At 38.8% G+C, this 20,898-nt stretch overlaps 1 protein-coding gene across 1 annotated transcript in view; it reads left to right on the top strand.

The window, feature by feature from the left end:
* The window catches only part of LOC126485089 (piezo-type mechanosensitive ion channel component), a 699,946-nt gene that overhangs the window by 449,161 nt on the left and 229,887 nt on the right, over positions 1-20,898 (top strand). The window contains exons 30-31 of the mRNA XM_050108694.1: positions 6,507-6,731; positions 18,690-18,813. Coding sequence (XP_049964651.1) covers positions 6,507-6,731; positions 18,690-18,813 — 349 coding nt within the window. The remainder of the gene's footprint in view (positions 1-6,506; positions 6,732-18,689; positions 18,814-20,898) is intronic.

Below are 20,898 nucleotides of genomic sequence, written 5' to 3'. Positions count from 1 at the left end.
ATGAGACAATTCCTCTCCTTTTTTGAAATGTAAGACGTGGTAGCGCGCACAAAAGCAAGCCCTGCCGCGATCGGCGACAGGTCGTAAACACTCTTTATCACAATGTGACAAACAGTGCATGACACACTACAATAATGCATTTTCAGCCAAGAGTGATGTAAACACCTAAACAAAGAGAACGGCACTTATCAGATCAAAGCAAAATAAGCAATCGATTCAAACCAGACGAAGCAAGTGAAAAAGGAATGGTACCCGTATAAATACGGACGGAGTGCCTGCCACATAGCAATGGTTACTTGGTAAAGCTTAACTCTTAAGCTTACGACTCGAACCAAACTACTGTAGCTGTATCTTCATCCATTCGACCCCAATTGTGTCTCATGTTACAATGGACCAACTTTGTTTTAATATGGAAGTGCAGTGTAAAACTTTTCTCTCCCCTTGAATTTCGAGTCTCAAATTTCAGGTGCGGCTTAGATTCGGGAATTTTTTTTTTTTTTTTCCTTGAGTTCGAGTCTCATTTTTCAGATGTGGCTTAGATTTGAGTAAATACGGTACTCTGCTGCAGAGTGAAAATCTCATTCTGGAAACATCCACCAGGCTTTGGCTAAGCCATGTCTCTGCACTATCCTTTCTTCCAGGAGTGCTAGTTCTGCAAGGTTCACAGAAGAGCTTCTGTGAAGTTTGGAAAGTAGGAGACGAGGTACTGGCAGAACTGAAGCTCTGAGGACGGATCGTGAGTTGTGCTTGGGTACCTCAGTTGGTAGAGCACTTGGCCGCAAAAGGCAAAGGTCCCGAGTTCGAGTCTCAGTCAGGCACACTGTTTTAATCTGCCAAGAAGTTTCATATCAGCACACACTCTGCTGCAGATTGAAAATCTCATTCTGAAAGAATGACAGTCTTTGCCTTTAAATGGAGCTCTGCACACCAATGTATTAGACAGTGGCCCACAGTTTAAATTGGCAGAGTTCTGTTTGTATGTCAAGGGGATGGTGAAAAGCATGTGACCACTGTTCCTTTTCATCTTGTGTCAAGACCAGAAACTGAGCAGTTAGTGATAACATTCTATGCCAGTATGAATGAGACGACGACAGTGGTGGTGGTGGTGGTGGTGGTGGTGGTGGTGGTGATAATGCTGATGGCTTCTCAAGAAGCCCTAACTCACTTTGATGCCACATATCAATCAATCACTGCACAAAGCTGCAGTCTGCCTGAGATGCTGACTGGGTACTGCAATTTCCTGCCTCTAACTAGCAAGCCAGCAAGTGAAAGTAGATAGCATGCCAGGTAAAGACACTCCAAGTGTCAGAATTTTGACAGTAAATTGCTGAAGCATTACCGTCCTCCAGGAACTCTGTCATACTCAGATTGTATTCAGAAGGGAGAGCTGGGTGAAACCTGAAGTAAAAATCTCCAAAATATTCAATAAGGCATGGAACATATATCAGAAAGATAGATCAGATGCTGTAGGAAGGTATGTGTTAATTACAGTTGGCAAAAATATTGTCCTGTATAGGTTGAAATTGAGTCTGAGTACAAAGGATCTGGATGCAACCAAGAGGCCTAGTGAAACCATGGTAGTCATCACATTTTTTACCAGTGATGTGATTCCACTGTAACAGTTGTAGGATCATTCAAAGAAAGTCTATGCTCAATAGTGTTGAGCAGTTAGTTGGACAGAACACACACAATGGAAATATTTTTGACCCTGTAATTAGAAACAAGTCTGAGGGATAAGTGGTTGTAATGTTTTCATAGTGTCATACCACTAGGAGTTGATACCAGATCTTCGTTGTTCATTAATATAACATCGTTAACTTCCTAGGTTAGGCATCCCTTAAAAGAATCCAGCACCAAAATTTTCCTTGTGTTGAGCAAGGAGCCTGGTAATTTGTTCCAAAAACCTTCAACCAATCTAGCATCAGGTTATTTGTCATTCATCCCTATTCTTGACATTTAAAGACAAGGCAGTTAATAAATCCATTAAGAAGGCTGGGAGAGGTTTTAGGCTGGAAAGAGCGGATAAGCAGGTGTTATCATCCTGCATACACAATGAATGGGCATCATTGAGTTACATTATGATTGACTTAGAGATATTGTGGACAAAGTTTAGAGCAGTGAAGTTAATGTAGTTCCAATTGCCCACTAGTTGGCATTGCAGCTTTTATGGTGGGCAGTGGTTGGTAGGTGTTTGAAAAAAACTGTTGATTGGTTTTCGTAAATTTTTGGCAAAGTACTTCGTAACTAGTTGTTATTATATACTTTAACAAAGCTCCATAAATTTCATAAAGTTTCTTCCCTACTGTGTAGCCAGTGGGGTGTTAGAAAATCTTAATGTTGACAAAGAAACAAAGGTCATCAGTAGATAAAAAAGATTAACTACCCCTGGTATTAAGTGATTGTTCATCAGGCTCTGGAAAAGTATGTTCCGAATAGTGGATTAAGGATGGAAAAGACCCATGATGGTTTAATAACAAAATTCAGAAAATACTGAGGAAGCAGATTAAAATCAAACAATGGAAAATCTAGGATGGAATATAACAATACGAGAGAAGGAAAGTTGCTACTCACCATATAGCGGAGATGCTGAGCCGCGATAGGCACAATAATAAGATTCACACAAACATAGCTTTCGGCCATTAAGGCCTTTGTCAGCAATAGACACACATACACACACGCACACATACACTCACGCAAGCGCAACTAGCACACACATCGCAGTCTCAGAGAGCTCTCTTTAACCTACTTCCCCAGTTAACAGATCTAACAGTCCGTGCTTTGATCTGTCAAATGCAAGCTTTGTGTTTGGAGGTGATGACATCCTTCACAGTAGTTCTAATCCAGAGATATTTTACCTAAGAAGATGATGAAATCTTTTAGGCCTACAATAGAGCTGCACATCCTCAGGAAATATAATGGCTATAGTTTCCCTCGATTCCATCCATTCTCAGTACCAACAAGCAAGGCCATGTTGGCTGATGTTAAAAGAAAAGATCAGTCAACCATCCAGACTTTAGCTGCCTTAACTAGTGAAAAGGCTCGTATCCCTGTTCAGGAACCATATATTTGTCTTGTCTCTACACAGGTAGTTCTCTGATATTGTTGGTGGCTGTCTACAGCATTGAGACATGAAAGCCATTCCGTCTGTACAAAGGCCACAATTCATTAATTGGGAGAGGGGGGGGGGGGGGGGGAGTAGTGACTCTGCTACACATACATTTACAATTTCATAGCAATCAAATCAAAACTTAACATTATTATTAAGCTTACTGCAATTAATTTTGCATATTTTATTGCATTACAAGTTATTTAGTTTTATCTTTCACCTTGAATATCGCAATAACTTTTTATAAAACAATACTTTAGCGATGAAACTTGTCTTATTTTGCAGTCATTGTAATTTTGATGTTACTTTATTTTTCTTGCAACACTTAAAAGCTTATTATGGAATAACAGTAATGTGGCAAGGATAGATTGCTACTCCCCACATAGAGAAGGCATTGAGTTGTAGACTAACACCATGAAAGAATGCTAGAAATGTTCAACCTTTGGTCTATGTCCTTTATCAGAAGTAGAAAACACACACATACATACATGCACAGTTCACACACACATGGCCAGTGTCATCTATGGACACTAAGGCCTTACTGAAACTGCCCCTGAGATGTATAGAACCTCAACTCCTTCTCCCCCTTTCACTTCAAGTGGTCCTCCTCAGCCTAACAAGCCATCTTACTCAATGTCAACTTCCACCTCAAGGATGGCTTCATCAGTGCACCCGTCTGTATCAAACCTATCAACCACCAATACTTTTAACAGCTGCCACCCCTTCTACACTAAGAGGTTCCTTTCATATAGCCTAGCCACCCACGGTCATCACATCTGAAGTGATGAACAGTCCCTCTTCAATATTTCATGGTTCACACAGAGGCCTTCGCAGATCAAAGTTACCATCCGAACGTTGTCCAGAAACAGATTTCCCATGACTTCTCTCTCCAGTCACCTATCATTCCCATATGCATGTTGTTTGGTCTCAAAATAACTCTCTTCTTATGATCCAGTATGACCCAGGAATCTGCTAGTGTTTCAACTACCACTCATCATGCCTTGAAATGAGAAACATCCTCCTCACTATCCTACACACCTCTCCTTCTGCCCACCCAATGTATGCAATATCCGTGTCCATTCCTGCTCCAGCCCTGCTCCCAACCCCTTACCTCATGGCTCATATCCCTGCATTAATCCTAAATGCAAGTCCTGTTCCAAACATCCTCCCACTAATACCTCCTGATGCTGAAACTAGCAGCCCTCTCCTGTCTCCACCATCCCTGCATCTGCCCACAGGCGACACTAGCACCTCCCCCATCTCTACCCTGATATTACTCCACCAATCTGCCTCACACCTCATCCATACCCCCCACTGCCTACTCCAGCTAGATTCTTGCTAACCTCAGACACAGTTGCAGTTGGGTGTTATTACCCAAGGATAACAGTGGCATTTATCTAATTGAAGGAAATTAAATGTACAATACAATGTTTATACAATAATTTGTGGTAATGGATTTCAATAGTTCTTAAAAAATCAGAGATGTGTAACAGCAAGTAAAAACTCATCAAAAAAGTGAAATTGGTGTTTGGGTACAAGGTAATCAAGCTATTTTCTGACATGCTACGGCTGCAAGTTATACGTTCAAAGGAAGCATTTTTGAGAGAACATCCTTTGTAGTTACCCAGAAAAGAGCAAAAATTTATGAATGTGTTGACTTAAACCAAAAACTTCACAGCAGCATTAAACCACAAGCATAAATGCAGACATTTGCTTAATGACAAATTTTGTCACCATGCCTTTCTTACGAGCCGCACTTCATAGGCTCGCCATTGGTAAAGTGTTATTTTAGGCTTGATGGGAGAAACAGAAGTGGAAAAAATGAGTTTACTTCCCCAATTGATGTTACAAGCTTATTAGAAGTCATCTCAGTAAATTTCTGTACAATGTGTAAAATGTAAATTTGAAGGAAACTCAGGTGCTACAGTTTTCTCTATATGCCCTCTATAACTGCTGCCAATCTTTATAATCTACAGTGTTTGGTGTTTGCGTGTGATGCAAAATATATGTATGAGTAGTGTTTGTGGTTCTTGCAACTGTATCTTGTCAGATTTGAACACAGAATTCTTTAAAATGTGATATTGGTAAACCCTTGTTCTATTTCCATGTGACATCTCTGTCATAACACGTTATCGGTGTGAAAAGTATATTTTCAGCACTTCACAAAATGCTTTCACCCCTACCTACATTCCTGACATTGAAGGGCCACTTCCCCTCTCCACACATCCAGTAGGTGAGCACATTTTACGTGTGTTAGTGTGGTGAGTTGGCTGCACTGACCATTGGGTGGCTTAACAAGTTGCCAGCCAATAAGAGTTCACTAGTCGGAAATAGGCGACGTTTCCTCGATTATGGCTGAGCTATTCTTCAAGATTCAGTGTTTGAATTTAAAAGGTTGAGGATTGGTATTGCTGCTGAATCTAATACATTGGAAATACATGCAAAAAGATGGAACTGAGTTATTAGTGCCACAAGAAAAAGTGGTGGCTGGACCCCTTCATCACATATTGGCTTGGTCCAAACACTTTACTTTGACTGTCTCATTTTTCCATTACTGTTGCAACCTAGCAATAGTTGTATCATAATTGCACAGTGAAGCTAAATGTTGCAAGTGATGTTGACAACATAGATCATGGATTACATCATCATTTCCTCTCTCACATCTCCCTTCTCTACAATTGCCTGAAGTATTCCCTTACTGCTGCCACTACCCCTGTTCAGACCATCTGTCTTTTGTGCAACTTCAACTCGTTCAGTATTATCAAGTGTCGGTAAGAAGAAAACGGGACGAAGTCGAGCAAGATGTCAAGTAAGAACTTTGAATTGAGGTAAACCTTACTAGGATGACATGTAAAATCAGAGATTTTTAGCATTGCTCTTATGGGTTTTTTGCAGGGTCTACAAATTTATGATGTAGAATCACAAAAAATGTGAAATTGGAGAATGTAAGTTCAGAACTCCACTGTAGTATTATTACAGTATTTTAAATTACATACAATGTGAAAAATATTCCGTCACATCTTAAGTTATATTGTGATACTTCAGTTATTTAATGATAATTATTCTTTGACATAAAACTACTTCCTTAGTTCACCCGGTGCATCAGAAAAGCAATATTTAAATTATGTGCTAAGGGGAGATAAAATAGTTGAGCATGTGTCAGTTCAGACAGTTCATTAGTTACTTACTGCAACAGTTACATCTCAAGAGGAAAAATTTATCAGTGAAAAAGTTGATAACCCCTTTGAGTGCCTCAGTGTAGTGAATGGTGGTCTCACATTATATTTACAATTTGTGTGTGTGTGTGTGTGTGTGTGTGTGTGTGTGTGTGTGTGTGTGTGTGTGTGTGTACACACATGACTATGCTTCTAATAATTGAACTTTTTTGAATTTTTTACAGATATTGTCAGCTGCAATGAAAACTGATGTTGAGCAAGCAGCTGACATGGCTCTTAGTATAAAACCTTCAGAGGAGAGTTCATCAGCACTGCCAAGGAAGAAGTCATCGTTCTTCAGTGCCCAGTCTCATGTGTCACCTGACCAACCACCCACTGCTCATCAGCCGGGACCCTCAGTACCAGAAGAGCAGCCTGAATCGGAAGCCCCTGGGACGCAGAGATCAGTGGTTTGTCAAAATTTTGTTTTGCAGTTTTCCCTCTCTGTCTAAATGAACATTCACGTTACATTCAAGACTGACAGTTATGTATAAACCTCTAAATTGTGTAGGAAACTTGCTTATACATGTCAAATTTAAGAAAGAAGAATTAAGCACCTGAAAGATGCTCTTTGTTTGTGTGGTTATCGAAGATTAAAAAGAAACAGCTGTCACTGTTAACGAGATGATAATGTCAAAATTGTTTAGGCGCAGGGATTTATTATCTATAAATAGCAGCAGCTGGGAAATAATGCATGGTTTCTTAGCAGATAGGCATGCAGTAGGTGACAGAATTGTGGACTTTCCGTATCAAAAGTCCCTCAGTTCTTGGAGAGGTGGCTGTTGATAGTCAGTGTAGAAAGTAACTAAACACATAGCAAGAAATTATATGTAGCAAGTGGCAACAAAGAAATCCACTACAACCCGAATTCACCTTAAAAACTGAGAGGGAAGAAGAATAACCATTTAATGATTAAATAAGAAAGTTGCCCAGGGCTCCTTGTCAAGGAAGAACAGCTGTACACTTAACGTCATATTTCTGCACGTTTCGGAAGTGGGAGAATATACAGCAGATGACTAAAAAGAGCGAACTTGACAGAACAACAGAGTTAATCTGTTGCCAGACATCTATATACATTAGCTCCAGACAAAGACATTGTCTGAAAACTCTCATATATTTTCAATCTTAGTAATGTGCCTGTTGACTACTCATCATGTCAACTATATAATGAGTGGTTACCCATTGTGCCTTAAATTATTATGTGTTACATAACTGTGGTAATAACAAAAATAATGAAAAACTGATTTGAGAAAATGGCCCAATAGATTTCTTAAGTTCTACATGATCTGAAGATAAACAGAAAATAGGCACCCTCAAAGTAATAAAGGAGATGGTTCAGTAATCATAATGAGAAAAAATAATGTACTCTAGAATAAGAGACTGCAGAGCTACTTTAGAATGTTACTTGAATAAAATGTGACACTCCAGAGATAGAACTGAGATGATCGTGTCTGTTATCGTATTTACCCAAATATAAGCTGACCTCGAATCCAAGCCACATTCCAAAAATGATGCTTGGGGAGTGGGAGGAGGAGGGGAAAGGGGGGGGGGGGGTGGGGAATAACCTAATTTCAAGTTGTTGTTGTTGTTGTGGTCTTCAGTCCTGAGACTGGTTTGATGCAGCTCTCCATGCTACTCTATCCTGTGCAAGCCACACTTAAAAATTGAAACAGATATGGCTCATTATATAATTATATAATATAAGGCTCATTATATTATGGATAGAGTATAAAGTGGCTCCACCTGTCAGAGATACGCTGAGAGTCATACTTATTTGTAGTAATTTGCATGGAGTTAAATTTAGCCAGGTGGGCATTTAAAATTATTGTCACAACATAAACACAGATAGCAATGACAATTCACAATATCTATCAAAATATTCTGAGTGGAACTAGGGCATCTGGGGCCACTAACACTTTTACAGACTGTACCACAACTCGTGTTAGAGTCATATGTCAGTCTTTGTATATCACATGAATGTCATCCAAAATATTTTTTTCTTTCAGTGAAATATGATGTTTTCATCCAAGAAAATTACATTTCGGCTTGACAGGCTATGCCACTTGATATCAAGGATATACTGTAAATCTGGTGAAGAGCAATCAATGTTTTCAAGACACTGATTTATATCATCTCTGATAGAGGTTAGACAAGATACTTTATTAAATTACTTCCTTAACATGCTAAACAACATAATTTATCCACACAGAATCATTTTCAGCACAAGTGATCCGAGCAAAATATGAACAATAAGTATTGTCATCACTGAAGAAAATCTTTCTCCTGGGCCCTCTTCTACATCTGTCACTGTTGTTTGAAAAACAAATTACGGCATGCCTGCCTAGAATAAATGCGGTGTAATTAGGAACAACATACAGGTGGGCTGTGAAGGATGGTGTCACAGGCAAGCCTCATTACAGAGAGACCCCAATATTGTGGCAAACTGGTATACAACTTGACAACACATAACGGAACAATAAGACTTAAATAAGTACTACATAAACATGCACGTAAGAAACACACACGATGTCTTCTCGTTCATAGTAGCATCGGCTCATCAGCTGGTTGGATACTGTTACAAAGAAAATGACTTAGAAATGAAAAATGAAAGTACAAAACAGAAATTTTATTGAACTATCATAATCGTGTAGGTTCTGTTTTTGATAATTACTCAGATGGTTCTGACTCATCACCACTTGATTTCCTGTCAGTACTTCTTCGTAGAGAGCATTGTCCTGTGTGCCATCAAGCACATTAGAAACACAGCATTTTTTAAATGCGTGTTGGACAGTTTTATTCAGGATACATTTCCGAGAATGGTCAATCCACTCACACTTGTGAGACAAGATTGCACACTTAACAGGTCCTGTAGGCATTAATTGCCTACCTTCTTTTGTTAGCCATTGCGTGTACATATTTTTAAGCTTGTCCTTAAATAGTTTGTTTATACAATCATGTTGTTGTTGTTGTTGTTGTCTTCAGTCCAGAGACTGGTTTGATGCAGCTCTCCATGCTACTCTATCCTGTGCAAGCTTCTTCATCTCCCAATACCTACTGCAGCCTACATCCTTCTAAATCTGCTTCGTGTATTCATCTGTTTGTCTCCCTCTATAATTTTTACCCTCCACGATGCCCTCCAGTACTAAATTGGTGACCCCTTGATGTCTCAGATGATGTCCTACCAACTGATCCCTTCTTCTAGTCAAGTTGTGCCACAAATTTCTCTTCTCCTCAATTCTATTCAATACCTCCTCATTAGTTATGTGATCTACCCATCTAATCTTCAGCATTCTTCTGTAGTACCACATTTTGAAAGCTTCTATTCTCTTCTTGTCTATACTATTTATCGTCCACGTTTCACTTCTATACGTGGCTACACTCCATAAAATTACTTTGAGAAAAGATTTCCTGACACTTAAATCTATACTCCATGATAACAAATTTCTCTTCTACAGAAACGCTTTCCTTGCTATTGCCAGTCTACATTTTATATCCTCTCTACTTCAACCATCATCAGTTTTTTTCTCCCCAAATAGCAAAACTCATTTACTACTTTCAGCGTCTCATTTCCTAATCTAATGCCCTCAGCATCACCCAGTTTAATTACACTTCATTCCATTACCCTCATTTTGCTGTTGTTGATGTTAATCTTATATCCTCCTTTCAAGACACTGTCTATTCCATTCAGCTGCTCTTGCTGGTCCTTTGCTGTCCCTGACAGAATTACAATGTCATCGGCAAACCTCAAAGCTTTTATTTCTTCTCCATGGATTTTAATTCCTACTCTGAATTTTTCTTTTGTTTCCTTTACTGCTTGCTCAATATACAGATTGAATAACATTTTGGATAGGCTACAACCCTGTCTCACTCCCTTCCCAACCACTGCTTCCATTTCATGCCCCTCGACTCTTATAACTGCCATCTGGTTTCTGTACAAATTGTAAATAGCCTTTTGCTCCCTGTATTTGACCCCTGCCACCTCGAGAATTTGAAAAAGAGTATTCCAGTCAACATTGTCAAAAGCTTTCTCTAAGTCTACAAATGCTAGAAACGTAGGTTTGCCTTTCCTTAATCTATTTTCTAAGATGAGCCATAGGGTCAGTATTGCCTCACGTGTCCCAACATTTCTACGGAATCCAAACTGATCTTCCCCGACGTCAGCTTCTACCAATTTTTCCATTCGCCTGTAAAGGATTCGTGTTAGTATTTTGCAGCCATGGCTTATTAAACTGATAGTTCAGTAATTTTCACATCTGTCAACACCTGCTTTCTTTGGGATTGGAATTATTGTACTCTTCTTAAAGTCTGAGGGTATTTTGCCTGTCTCATACATCTTGTTCACCAGATGGTAGTTTTGTCAGGACTGGCTCTCCCAAGGCTACCAGTAGTTCTAATGGAATGTTGTCTACTCCCAGGGCCTTTTTTCGACTTAGGTCTTTCAGTGCTCTGTCAAACTCTTCACACAGTATTATATCTCCCATTTCATCTTCATCTACATCCTCTTCCATTTCCATAATACTGTCCTCAAGAACCTCGCCCTTGTATAGACCTTCTGTATACTCCTTCCACCTTCCTGCTTTCCCTTCTTTGCTTAGAACTGGGTTTCCATCTGAGCTCTAGATATTCATGCAAGTGATTCTGTTTTCTCCAAAGGTCTCTTTAATTTTCCTGTAGGTAGACTTAGAACTACTTACACCTAACTAACCATGCCATTACAAACATGTAATGGCTGTAAAATTGACATCATCCTGCCTTGAATTACAGCCATATCTGTTCTATCCTTTACTTACTTTTCTTTTGAGGTAGAGTAGTACAATGTATGTATGAATCTAGCCAGCCTAGCAGTGCACTAGGACAGCACTGCCATACAAATTCAAGACTCTAAAACCAAATCTTCTGTGAACCAGCCACTTGTATTATCATACACAATAACCCTTTTTGGAAAAACCTCAAACGTACATAATGTCTTGAATTTAAAAACTGAGTGGTGGCAGTTTATGGCCATAACTGTACAAGCAAGCATGATGGACGTGGACTGCCACTCACTATTTGCAGACAGTATCTTCTCATCTTTCTTTCCTTTTGCTTCTGCTGTGCAATCTGTTGGCATATCAAAATACACTGGAGTTTGGTGCACATTACCTATTTAACCATAAAGATAATTATTTTTGGTGCATCGCCTGATTATTAAATGCCGAAATTCAACAAATTTTTCCTTTCAGTTTTCTGGCAGCAGTTATGCAATTGAAGTGCATGTATGAAGAAAAAATCCTCAAAATTTCATGAAAGAGCAGCCCAGTGGCGGCTTCCTTTGAAATTTGTGATTTTCTGCTGTTGAGCAACTTAATGTGCTTTAAATTAGATAATTTCTGCACTCACAGATCAGTACTTTTGTTGTATAGTAGGCATGTTTTGGCCCAGAAAATGCTTTACTATTGCTGGAACTAGCTAAAAATTGTTCCTTTTGCTGTCTTCACTGTCTCACATTATTCTCATTGAATCTGTATCACTGACCTACAGCACAATTTGACATTTTCTCAGCAAGAAAAATTGCTGCTTTTTTTTTTTTTTTTTTTTTTCAACTTTGCGACATAGTGAAAATGCTTCATTGTGGTAGACTAAAACCTGACACTTCACAAGACTACTAAGCTAGACTGAATCGAAGGGTCAAATCTGAATGTACTATCTGCAAACATGGTAGTGAGCACTCTATCATTGGTCTAGGGGTCTGTGGAAGAAACACAAATGAAATTATTGTAGGGGATGGGATATCGTGCAGCAGGAAAGTTTCACCCATTGTATGCAGCGCGAATAAGATATGATTCATATTTATCATCTGCTGTGGTAGAAATCTCCCATTGAAGTCACAAGGTTTTAGAAAAGCTCGTGTATAAGGATGCTCAAGTTGGAATGGGAACTTACTTGTACTCATGAATATGAAATTAAATTGAGGCAGTTAAATACTTCTTATTGTTACATTGTGGTTATTGACAGCATTGGAAAGTGGCTCAATGTACATCGATGTGTGCCGACAGCTTCCAAATGGAGCTGCAGCTTTTGAAATGTAAAACTCTACTTACCATGCTTACCAAGTGCTGCAGGTTACGTAAAAATGTCAATTTGATGATGTGAATGTAAAGAGATTTATTTTTATTGCTGTGAATATTTGAAAAACTGCAAAGTTCAAAAATGAGCAATATTAAATTTTAATTTCCCCCATGGTAAAAAATAATCATCATTCAATACTCAAAGCAGTAGTACAACAGCTTCTGTGGCTAAATAGCAACTTACAGCAGCTTCTAGCAGCATTTTTCGGAACTTTCTATGGCTTTGCCCATGAATCGAAGCCTTAGGTGCATTTTTTAACCATGAAAATAATAAGAAAAGGTTGGCTTGAATTTGAATAAATATTGTTTGTCCCTAGTGATGGCTCAGGCTTATCCCTGAGCAGATGCGCCTGTGTATAAATTGTGCCAACCACAAGTAACATTGTCTTGTACCATTCCATTGTTGTTTTACAATTGTGAGCTCATGTCTAATCCTTCATTATTGCTTTAGCTAACACTGTGATAAGTTGTGTTGTCATGTATCCAAAAGAGCAGTAGTAATAAAAAAATAAACAGTGCGGTAGGTGAGTAAAATTTACAATCCATGCAAGAAAATGACCCAGATTCCGAGCTAGCAGCATAATCTCACAATGAGGTTGTTGTATGTGAGATAATTAGCAATTGAATAAGCAGCTGACTGGAATCTGATGCAACTGCACTGTGTAATGCTTGAGTGTGTCATTTTGTGGGGTAACGTTTGTATGTGGCAACAGAATGATGCAATGAAAGTTTATTTTATTACTGTTTAATTAAACAGTGATTTAGCTCATATAATGTAAGTTTATTTTACCATTGTTGAAGTAAACTAAGATCAAACTGTGGTATTTCTCATACTTGTTTACCATGGTAACATAAAGACATGGGTGTGCGCACTCAAGGCAAAGGATGTGTTGTAAACCAGAGAACTGAACTGTAAATATGAGTCAGTCACAATAGTGACACTGTTGTTCTGTAAACACAAAATATTGTTTTGAACCTTATTTTGAATTCATAATCGGCTTGCACAAATTTGAAACCACAAGAGATGTGGCATGTGAATACATAACATATGTGTCAGGACTGCATAATGAAAGAATAAATTTAAGTGAAAGTGGTGCTCTGCTCAGGTATGCTTTGATGGAGTGTCAATATCTTTAGTAAGCATTTATGAGGCTGAATGCTGCTGGGCACTTGTATAGGCAGTTATATAGGATCCAAACAAAATTGTACTTTGTATATATGTTTGTCCATTTGTATATGTATTTATTGTGTGACATGTATTCTTGCAGAATTTTATCTGTCGCTCTTGGCATGGGACACATACATTACCTTTTACACCCCTTGCAATGTCCCTATACTTTGTTGTTTAACAATAATATGGATGAGGATAAATTGCTTACCACCACATAGAGACAGAGAGATCGTGTTGAACCTGAGACAGGCTTATTTAAATTGTCCCTTGTATGTTATTAAGCTATCAGAACACACACACACACACACACACACACACACACACACACACACACACACACACACACACACACATATATGCGGCCACTGTCACCTACAGACACTGAGGCCCAACTGTGGTGAGCAACAATCTTTGCTAGGGAGGGTAGTGGAGGTACAACAGAGTGAGGGAGCATAAAGGGGGAGGGATAGAAGGGTATGGGATGAGAGGAGATGCTGTAGTGCTGCATGTGGAGTATGTGTAGGGACTTGATGGAGACAGGATAATGGCTGCTAAGTGCAGCATTGGGAGGCTGTACAGTGTGATGGGAAGGGTGAGGGGGTGGGGAGGTGGCAGAGGGAGGGGAAGAGCTACTGGTGTATTGGAGAACAGAATGTGTGTTGGTTGGAAAGAATTCATATGACATGGGCTGTGAAACAGTCATTGAAATCAAGCACACCCTGTTGCACAGCATTCCCAGCAGTTGGGTGGTCCAGGTATCTCTTAGCCACTGGCTGACGATGTCCATTCATGTGGACTGAAAGCTTGATAGTGGTCATGCCTACCTGTCCCATAGGTCCACCCACTACCATGTGCTTCATTCCTTACAGAGACGTTTCATACCTCATCAAAGACATGGTCACCTGTGAAAGCAGTATTGTGAGCCACAAACTTGGCTCCAACATCTATGCAGCATTTTGTGTGGACATGTCCAGTAACAGGCTGTCTGCCCACATGAGTGACTGCCACCAAACTGTGACCATCCCATGGCCCTGCTGCACCCCTTCTACTCATTCTAGTAGAGATAGCTGCCCACTGCAATTTACCCTCAGCACCCAAGATGAAAGTGGTCGTGTGTGTGTGTGTGTGTGGGGGGGCCTTTTTTTAATTTTTTTTATTTTATTTATTTATTTATTTTATTATTATTAGATGTGACAAAGAACTTCATCTGATAGCATCATAATATCTTCGATTCTGCTTTTAAAATCGCTTTTCTGCACCCTATGGCTCCTCCAGAAACTTTCTGTGATGATTGTTTATCATCATTCAGCACAAAACAAAGACATAATAGTCTGCTTGCAGTTGCCGTAGTCAGCATTGCCACCATTCTGTTTAACAGAACAGAATCACTCTGCTAATAACTGTGTAAACTAAATGAGCACCCAGCAGAGGTGCCCACCTTAAGCTGAGGTGGTTTCTTTTGTTAGGGTACTTGTGAAGTCACTGCTAGAGTGTCAAACAAGCCCATCATCAGAATTACAGTGCTTTATCAATGAAACATATATATCTATAGTTTCCAGTGCTGCTGAGAGCCAGTTTTCCATATGAATCAGTGTATCAAAATAGTATTCAAGAACCCTCTCAGATTGCCAGTTCTCTTAGCATGATTATCTTGTTTATAATGTATTGATTGAACTGGGTTACCATAGGGATCAAAGGACTAGAAAGTATAAAAATGCACCAAAAATGCCAAGATCAAAATCAGAGCGTGTGTGTTTTCTATTTCTGGGAAAGGCTTTTTGGCCAAAAGCTTAAATGTATAGCAGTCTTCTTGTTGTGCCTGCCCATGACTCAGCATCTCATTTATCTATATTGAGGTTTTTCTGCCTTCTACACTATGACACTTCAGTTACTTCACATTGTTTTTCAAAGAAATAGTTGAAAAGTACTTTGACCAGCACTCACAACTCAGGCTTTGCAAGATTAGCTCCCCCACAAAATCTAGTGTGTCACTGCAAATAAGAGTTGATTCTGACTTCCAGAATGTGTTAGTAATACTGGGGATAATTTCTAAAAAAGAAAGCAAATATGAAAATTTCAGTCACATAAAAAAAGCTGGCGAGTACATGCAAGTAAAACGATCATTGTGGAAAGAGATGGATAATTTCAGTCAGTCATATATAGTAGCTGATAGTCTCTGTTATGTTACATCGGAACCAACTTCAATTACATTAAAACTAAGGTTATGGATGAAGGGCCTTCCTTCTGAAAAAGGTGCTCACAATCAATCTTTATTTATTTATTTATTTATATACTTGTTCCATAGGTCTGTACATGTGAGCATGTCACTCAGATGTGGAACGTGTCAATATACATAATAAAATACATAGAATAAAGACATTGTTATAGTATTAATAACAGTGCACAAAAGTCATACTTCTTAGCTTAAAAACTAGTCAACATAAATGTGAAGATAGCAGTTTCATATTTAGGGCATTATTGCATTTATTTTAACCTTGAACAGTAATCAAAACTTCCCACTTTGGGTTTAAAAGTGACCTAAAAATGGAAATGAGAAAAACAGGAATTTTTACATTAGGGCATTATTACATTAGTTTAACAGTAAACAGTGTCAAAAAATTTAAAAACATCTTTCCAATCTGGGTTTTACTTATTTCTCTGAAAGAATTCCTCTAGTGAATAAAGTGAGGTCTCAAGTACATAATTTTTCAAGCTACGTTTAAATGCTGATGTACTACTCCTTATACTTTTGATGGGTAGGTAATTGAAAATTTTCGTTCCAGCGTACTTTACCCCTTTCTGAATAAGTGTCAAGTTCTTTAACTCACAGTGGAAATCCTCTTTTCTTCTGGTGTTATGTTCATGATGTAGGCAATTTGTTTCATACAGAGTGGGGTTATTTATTATGAAGCACATCAGTGAATATATGTACTGAGATGTTGCTGTCAGTATTTCAAGTCGTTTAAAAAGATTTCGACATGAGGTTCGTGGGGGTACACCACAAATGATTCTTATTGCTCTTTTTTGTGCTGTGAGGATTTTCTTTGTGGCAGGTGTATTGCCCCAGAAGATGATGCCATAACACATGACTGAATGAAAATAGCCAAAGTAAGCTGACTTTGAGATGGTAATGTCATTGAAGCATGACAAAATTCATAAAGCAAATGTTGCCGACATCAGCCGTTTTAGTGTTTGTAGAACGTGATGTTCCCAGTTCAGCCTACTGTCCACGTATACGCCTAGGAATTTTGATAAGTACACTTGCTTTATCATCTGATCATTCTGTGTGATAACTATTTCTTTTGGGTTTTTGTGGGTTGTCTGGAACTGGATAAAATTGTTTTTTTCAGGTTTACTGAAAGGTAGTTAATACTAAACCAACCCAGAACTTCTTTAAGGATATCATTGACCTCAGATTCTAAGTCAGTAGTTGACGCATTATCCACCACAATGCTCGTATCATCAGCAAACATTGTAAATTTACACTGCTTATTGATGGATAAAGGCAGGTCATTAACATATATGAGGAACAGCAAGGGCCCAAGCACTGATCCCTGTGGCACTCCATGCTGCACAATTCCCCACTCAGAGTCCACTATATATTGTGATACACTATCTGAAACATCTAGAATAATCTGCTTCCTATTTTCGAGGTACGATTTTAACCAGTTCCCTACAGGTCCTGTAATTCCATAATGACAGGCCTTCTTGAAGAGTATCTGGTGATCTACACAGTCGAACGCCTTTGATAGATCGCATAAGACATCAATTGGCAGCCTCTTGCTGTTTATAGACTCTAGAACATCATTTGTGAATGAGAAAATTGCGTTATCTATTGAAACTCCCTTTTGAAAACCAAACTGCTGACTGTTAATGATGTTCAGGTCACCAAGGTGTGCCACAATCCTATTGTACAGAGCTTTTTCTAGGACTTTTGAAAATGTTGTTAATAGAGAGATAGGGCAATAGTTTGACACATTTGTAGCATCCCCTGCTTTGTACAGGGGCCTGACTACAGAGTATTTCATTCTGTCTGGAAACACTCCTTGTTGCATGGATGTGTTGCAGATGTGAGACAAAACTTCGGCCACTTCACTACAGCAAGCCTTGATTTATGACGAAAGCTGGAAGCTCAATAGAATTTTGTCATGCTCTTTTCGTTTCCTCTTCAACTGTCAAAGGACAGTATTTAATGGATGTAATCATAGTCTCTGTTGACACCTTGTTTCTTTTGAATAGGGAGCACTCTGTAGAGAATGATCAAGCTAGGCACTGGGTGCCAGAATTTGAGGATGGTTTAAAGTCAATAAGAATACATATTTTACTAAAAAATTGTATTTTGTGGGAGGGGTACAAGAGCTGAACATAAAGGTTAGGCAGTGCAAAAGAACTTCAGTCTCTCAGAATGATTGGTACAAATATGGCTAAAAGGAGTCAGGCGAGTCAGATCGAACACGTGTTGCATATCACAGCCTGGAACAGAGATAGCCAGCTGCCTTGCAGGTTATAATGTCCAATATCATTGCTTTGGAATTGTTTTAGCCACTTGCTAAGAGACACATTGTTTAACAATGTTGTGTTCCAGTGGGGAATTCTGTTATATGTGATTTATGGAAGCCTCAGTTTGAAACAAGGCATTAGTGTAGTTATATACATTGCTGTTTGCAGTTTTGCGTAGAAATCAGTTGGGTGTACAAATTTGGATGATGCATTGAGCAGGTATGGAACTTAAAAACAAGTGGTAAACACACATTAGAAGTGAACTCAAAATTTAACTATTAATTCCACCATTTCTGTAAACTTTACAAACTTCTGGTAGTTACTATTTGAGAAAACTGTAACTAACTGTAAAAACTTACTATCCCATTATTCACTGGTAATTCAATAAATTATTGTAGTTTTTATCTAAATTGCATGTTCAGAGGCAATATCTACAAAGTTATGTACTTTATTTGTGCAAATAACTAGTGATTGTTGTCTTTATATGTTCCTCTATCTCTTGTTAATACATTTGAAATTCATACATTAGGAAGGCAGAATTCTGTGCCAAATCTGACAGTGTGTACAATGTTCATAATATTTGTGTTCAGGAAGGGAAGGATACAACTGATGGACAAGAAGCAGCTCTAGGTGAAGAAAAAGAGATGAAAACAGAGGGACTTGATGAACACAGATCAACTGCATCTTCACGACGCAGCTCACAAACATCCAAAAGCAAGTATTCTCTGTGTGGATTGCATATTTGTATTTTTTTGTTGTACTACTGATGAGGCTCACACATTGTAGTATTTTTATTATTAAAATAATTGATTGTATAGTCTGTCCCCTGTGTTATCTTGAGTAGCCTTGCTATAGCTCCTCCATCAATTCAGGAACTGTGTAGTGGAGGTAAAAGTAAACCTGCTTTCTCAATGCAGTTCAGTAGAACCCACTGTATCTCCAATAGTGAATAGCACAATGTGACTTACACATGCTGTGTAGTCTGTCAAACATGCCTCAAAGGGTCATTTGAAGTTTACATCAATCACGTGTTGCTGCTTTACAGCGAGGAGGATCGTCACCACGTGAAGTAGCTCACTGAATGAATGTACACCTCACAGTAATGTCTTTCGAATATTTCACTGGTATAGAAACTCAGGACATTGAGTGTGTGCCTCACAATGGTTGATATTAGTTAATAACTGCTACCTACAAATTTTAGTTCATAGGTATCCCAAGGAGAATGCCACAGAAATACAAGCTGCCTTTTTGTAGGCAACAGGGAGACCTGTATTGACTCAGATAGTACGCAACCATCTGTACACTATTAATTTTCCCTCTAGGCATTCATTACGAACAACTGCACAACTCCTGCAACAACAACAGTACATACAGGAGGTGGGCATGGGTACATCTGTAATAGAACTGAGATCATTGGTATTGGGCTCCCTTCACCAGTGAGTGCCAGATTTTTCTAACACCTCTGCTGATTGTCATGGAGAAATTATAGAGAAATATGGAGGCAACCAGGAACCAATGCACTTTTTAGGCATGCAGTTTCACAGGTTTGGCCGGTTGTTGGGTCAGTCACATGTCTGAATCAGTATCATGTATGGATCAGCCAGGGCACTCGCAACTCCCTTGTGATTATGTACATGATGACTGTGGGGGCTGTAGACGTAACAGTATTTATCCTCTTTCTGTACTGCTGTCCTATTCCCTTGCTATTTCTTTTCCTTCAATTCAGCATCCAGTGGATACTCAATTTAATGTCAAGTTGGCCCTATGTCAGCTCTCTGCTTTTGGTTACTCACCATTACCTTTTCCTTACATTTATACCTGAAATTTAACTTTACTGTGGTAGGTATACAGGTAGCTGTATTACCTAAAGTGACATCTGAAAATATGTACTGGAAAGGAACGTGAACCTGGATTTCCTGCGTCTTGTGAGTGGTCACCTTACCACTTAGGCTATCCAAGCATACTCCGCAGACTGACCCCAAGCTTCCACATGTCACACACCTATGTATTCTCCTCATAGTAGGTTATTAATTAATTTAGTCACACTTCCATGTCTCAGGATTCCTGTACAGGCTTTTTAGAATAAAGTCAATGAGAAGTCACGGACAGTCTTTGCCTTATATATATTTATATTTGGTGGTGTGCTAAAGTTTCAAATACTGAAGTTTATTTTCAGTTCGAGTCCTGGTCCATCACAGGTTATCGTATGCCAGTTTAGGTAGCACACGTGTACCTGTTACAGTTAAGCTGAATTTTAGAAATAAATTTAAGTATTTGAAATTGTAGTTCATCATCAAATATAAATTTCCTTAAATCCTATACCCTTTAAGGTTTAATCACAAATTTATTTATTTTATTTGTTTATCATATGATGATACAGAGCTTGGATCAAATACATAATTTTAAGGGTATACAGTGTAAGAAATGACAAGTAAAATACAGATACAGAATCAAATGTCTCAAGTATTATGCTAAAATATATACACATTACACAAGTTCTTAGATTTCTAAGTCCAGTCTGTTGATCCAGTTGAGGCTTTCAGGTGATACATGGTGGATGTCATTTATTGATCCCCCAAAGGTTCGTCTTGGGCATTCACCAACAATGTGATTTTTTTGTTTGCAGTGCAGCTCCGCAGTCACAATCTGGAGGTGTTGCCCAGCCCCATTTGTGCTTTAGATATCTGCAGTTCCTTGTCCTGTTTGGATGAGGTTGATGGTTCTCCACAGGCGTTTGGGGAGTGTGAAACCTGGAACGCGCATGGAAGGCTTTTCAACCAAATGACCGTTGAACATTGA

Source organism: Schistocerca serialis, chromosome 6, assembly GCF_023864345.2.
Source record: "Schistocerca serialis cubense isolate TAMUIC-IGC-003099 chromosome 6, iqSchSeri2.2, whole genome shotgun sequence".
NCBI lineage: Eukaryota > Metazoa > Arthropoda > Insecta > Orthoptera > Acrididae > Schistocerca > Schistocerca serialis.
The sequence above is the reverse complement of the archived record's forward strand: the minus strand, read 5'-3'. Positions and strand labels throughout refer to the sequence as shown.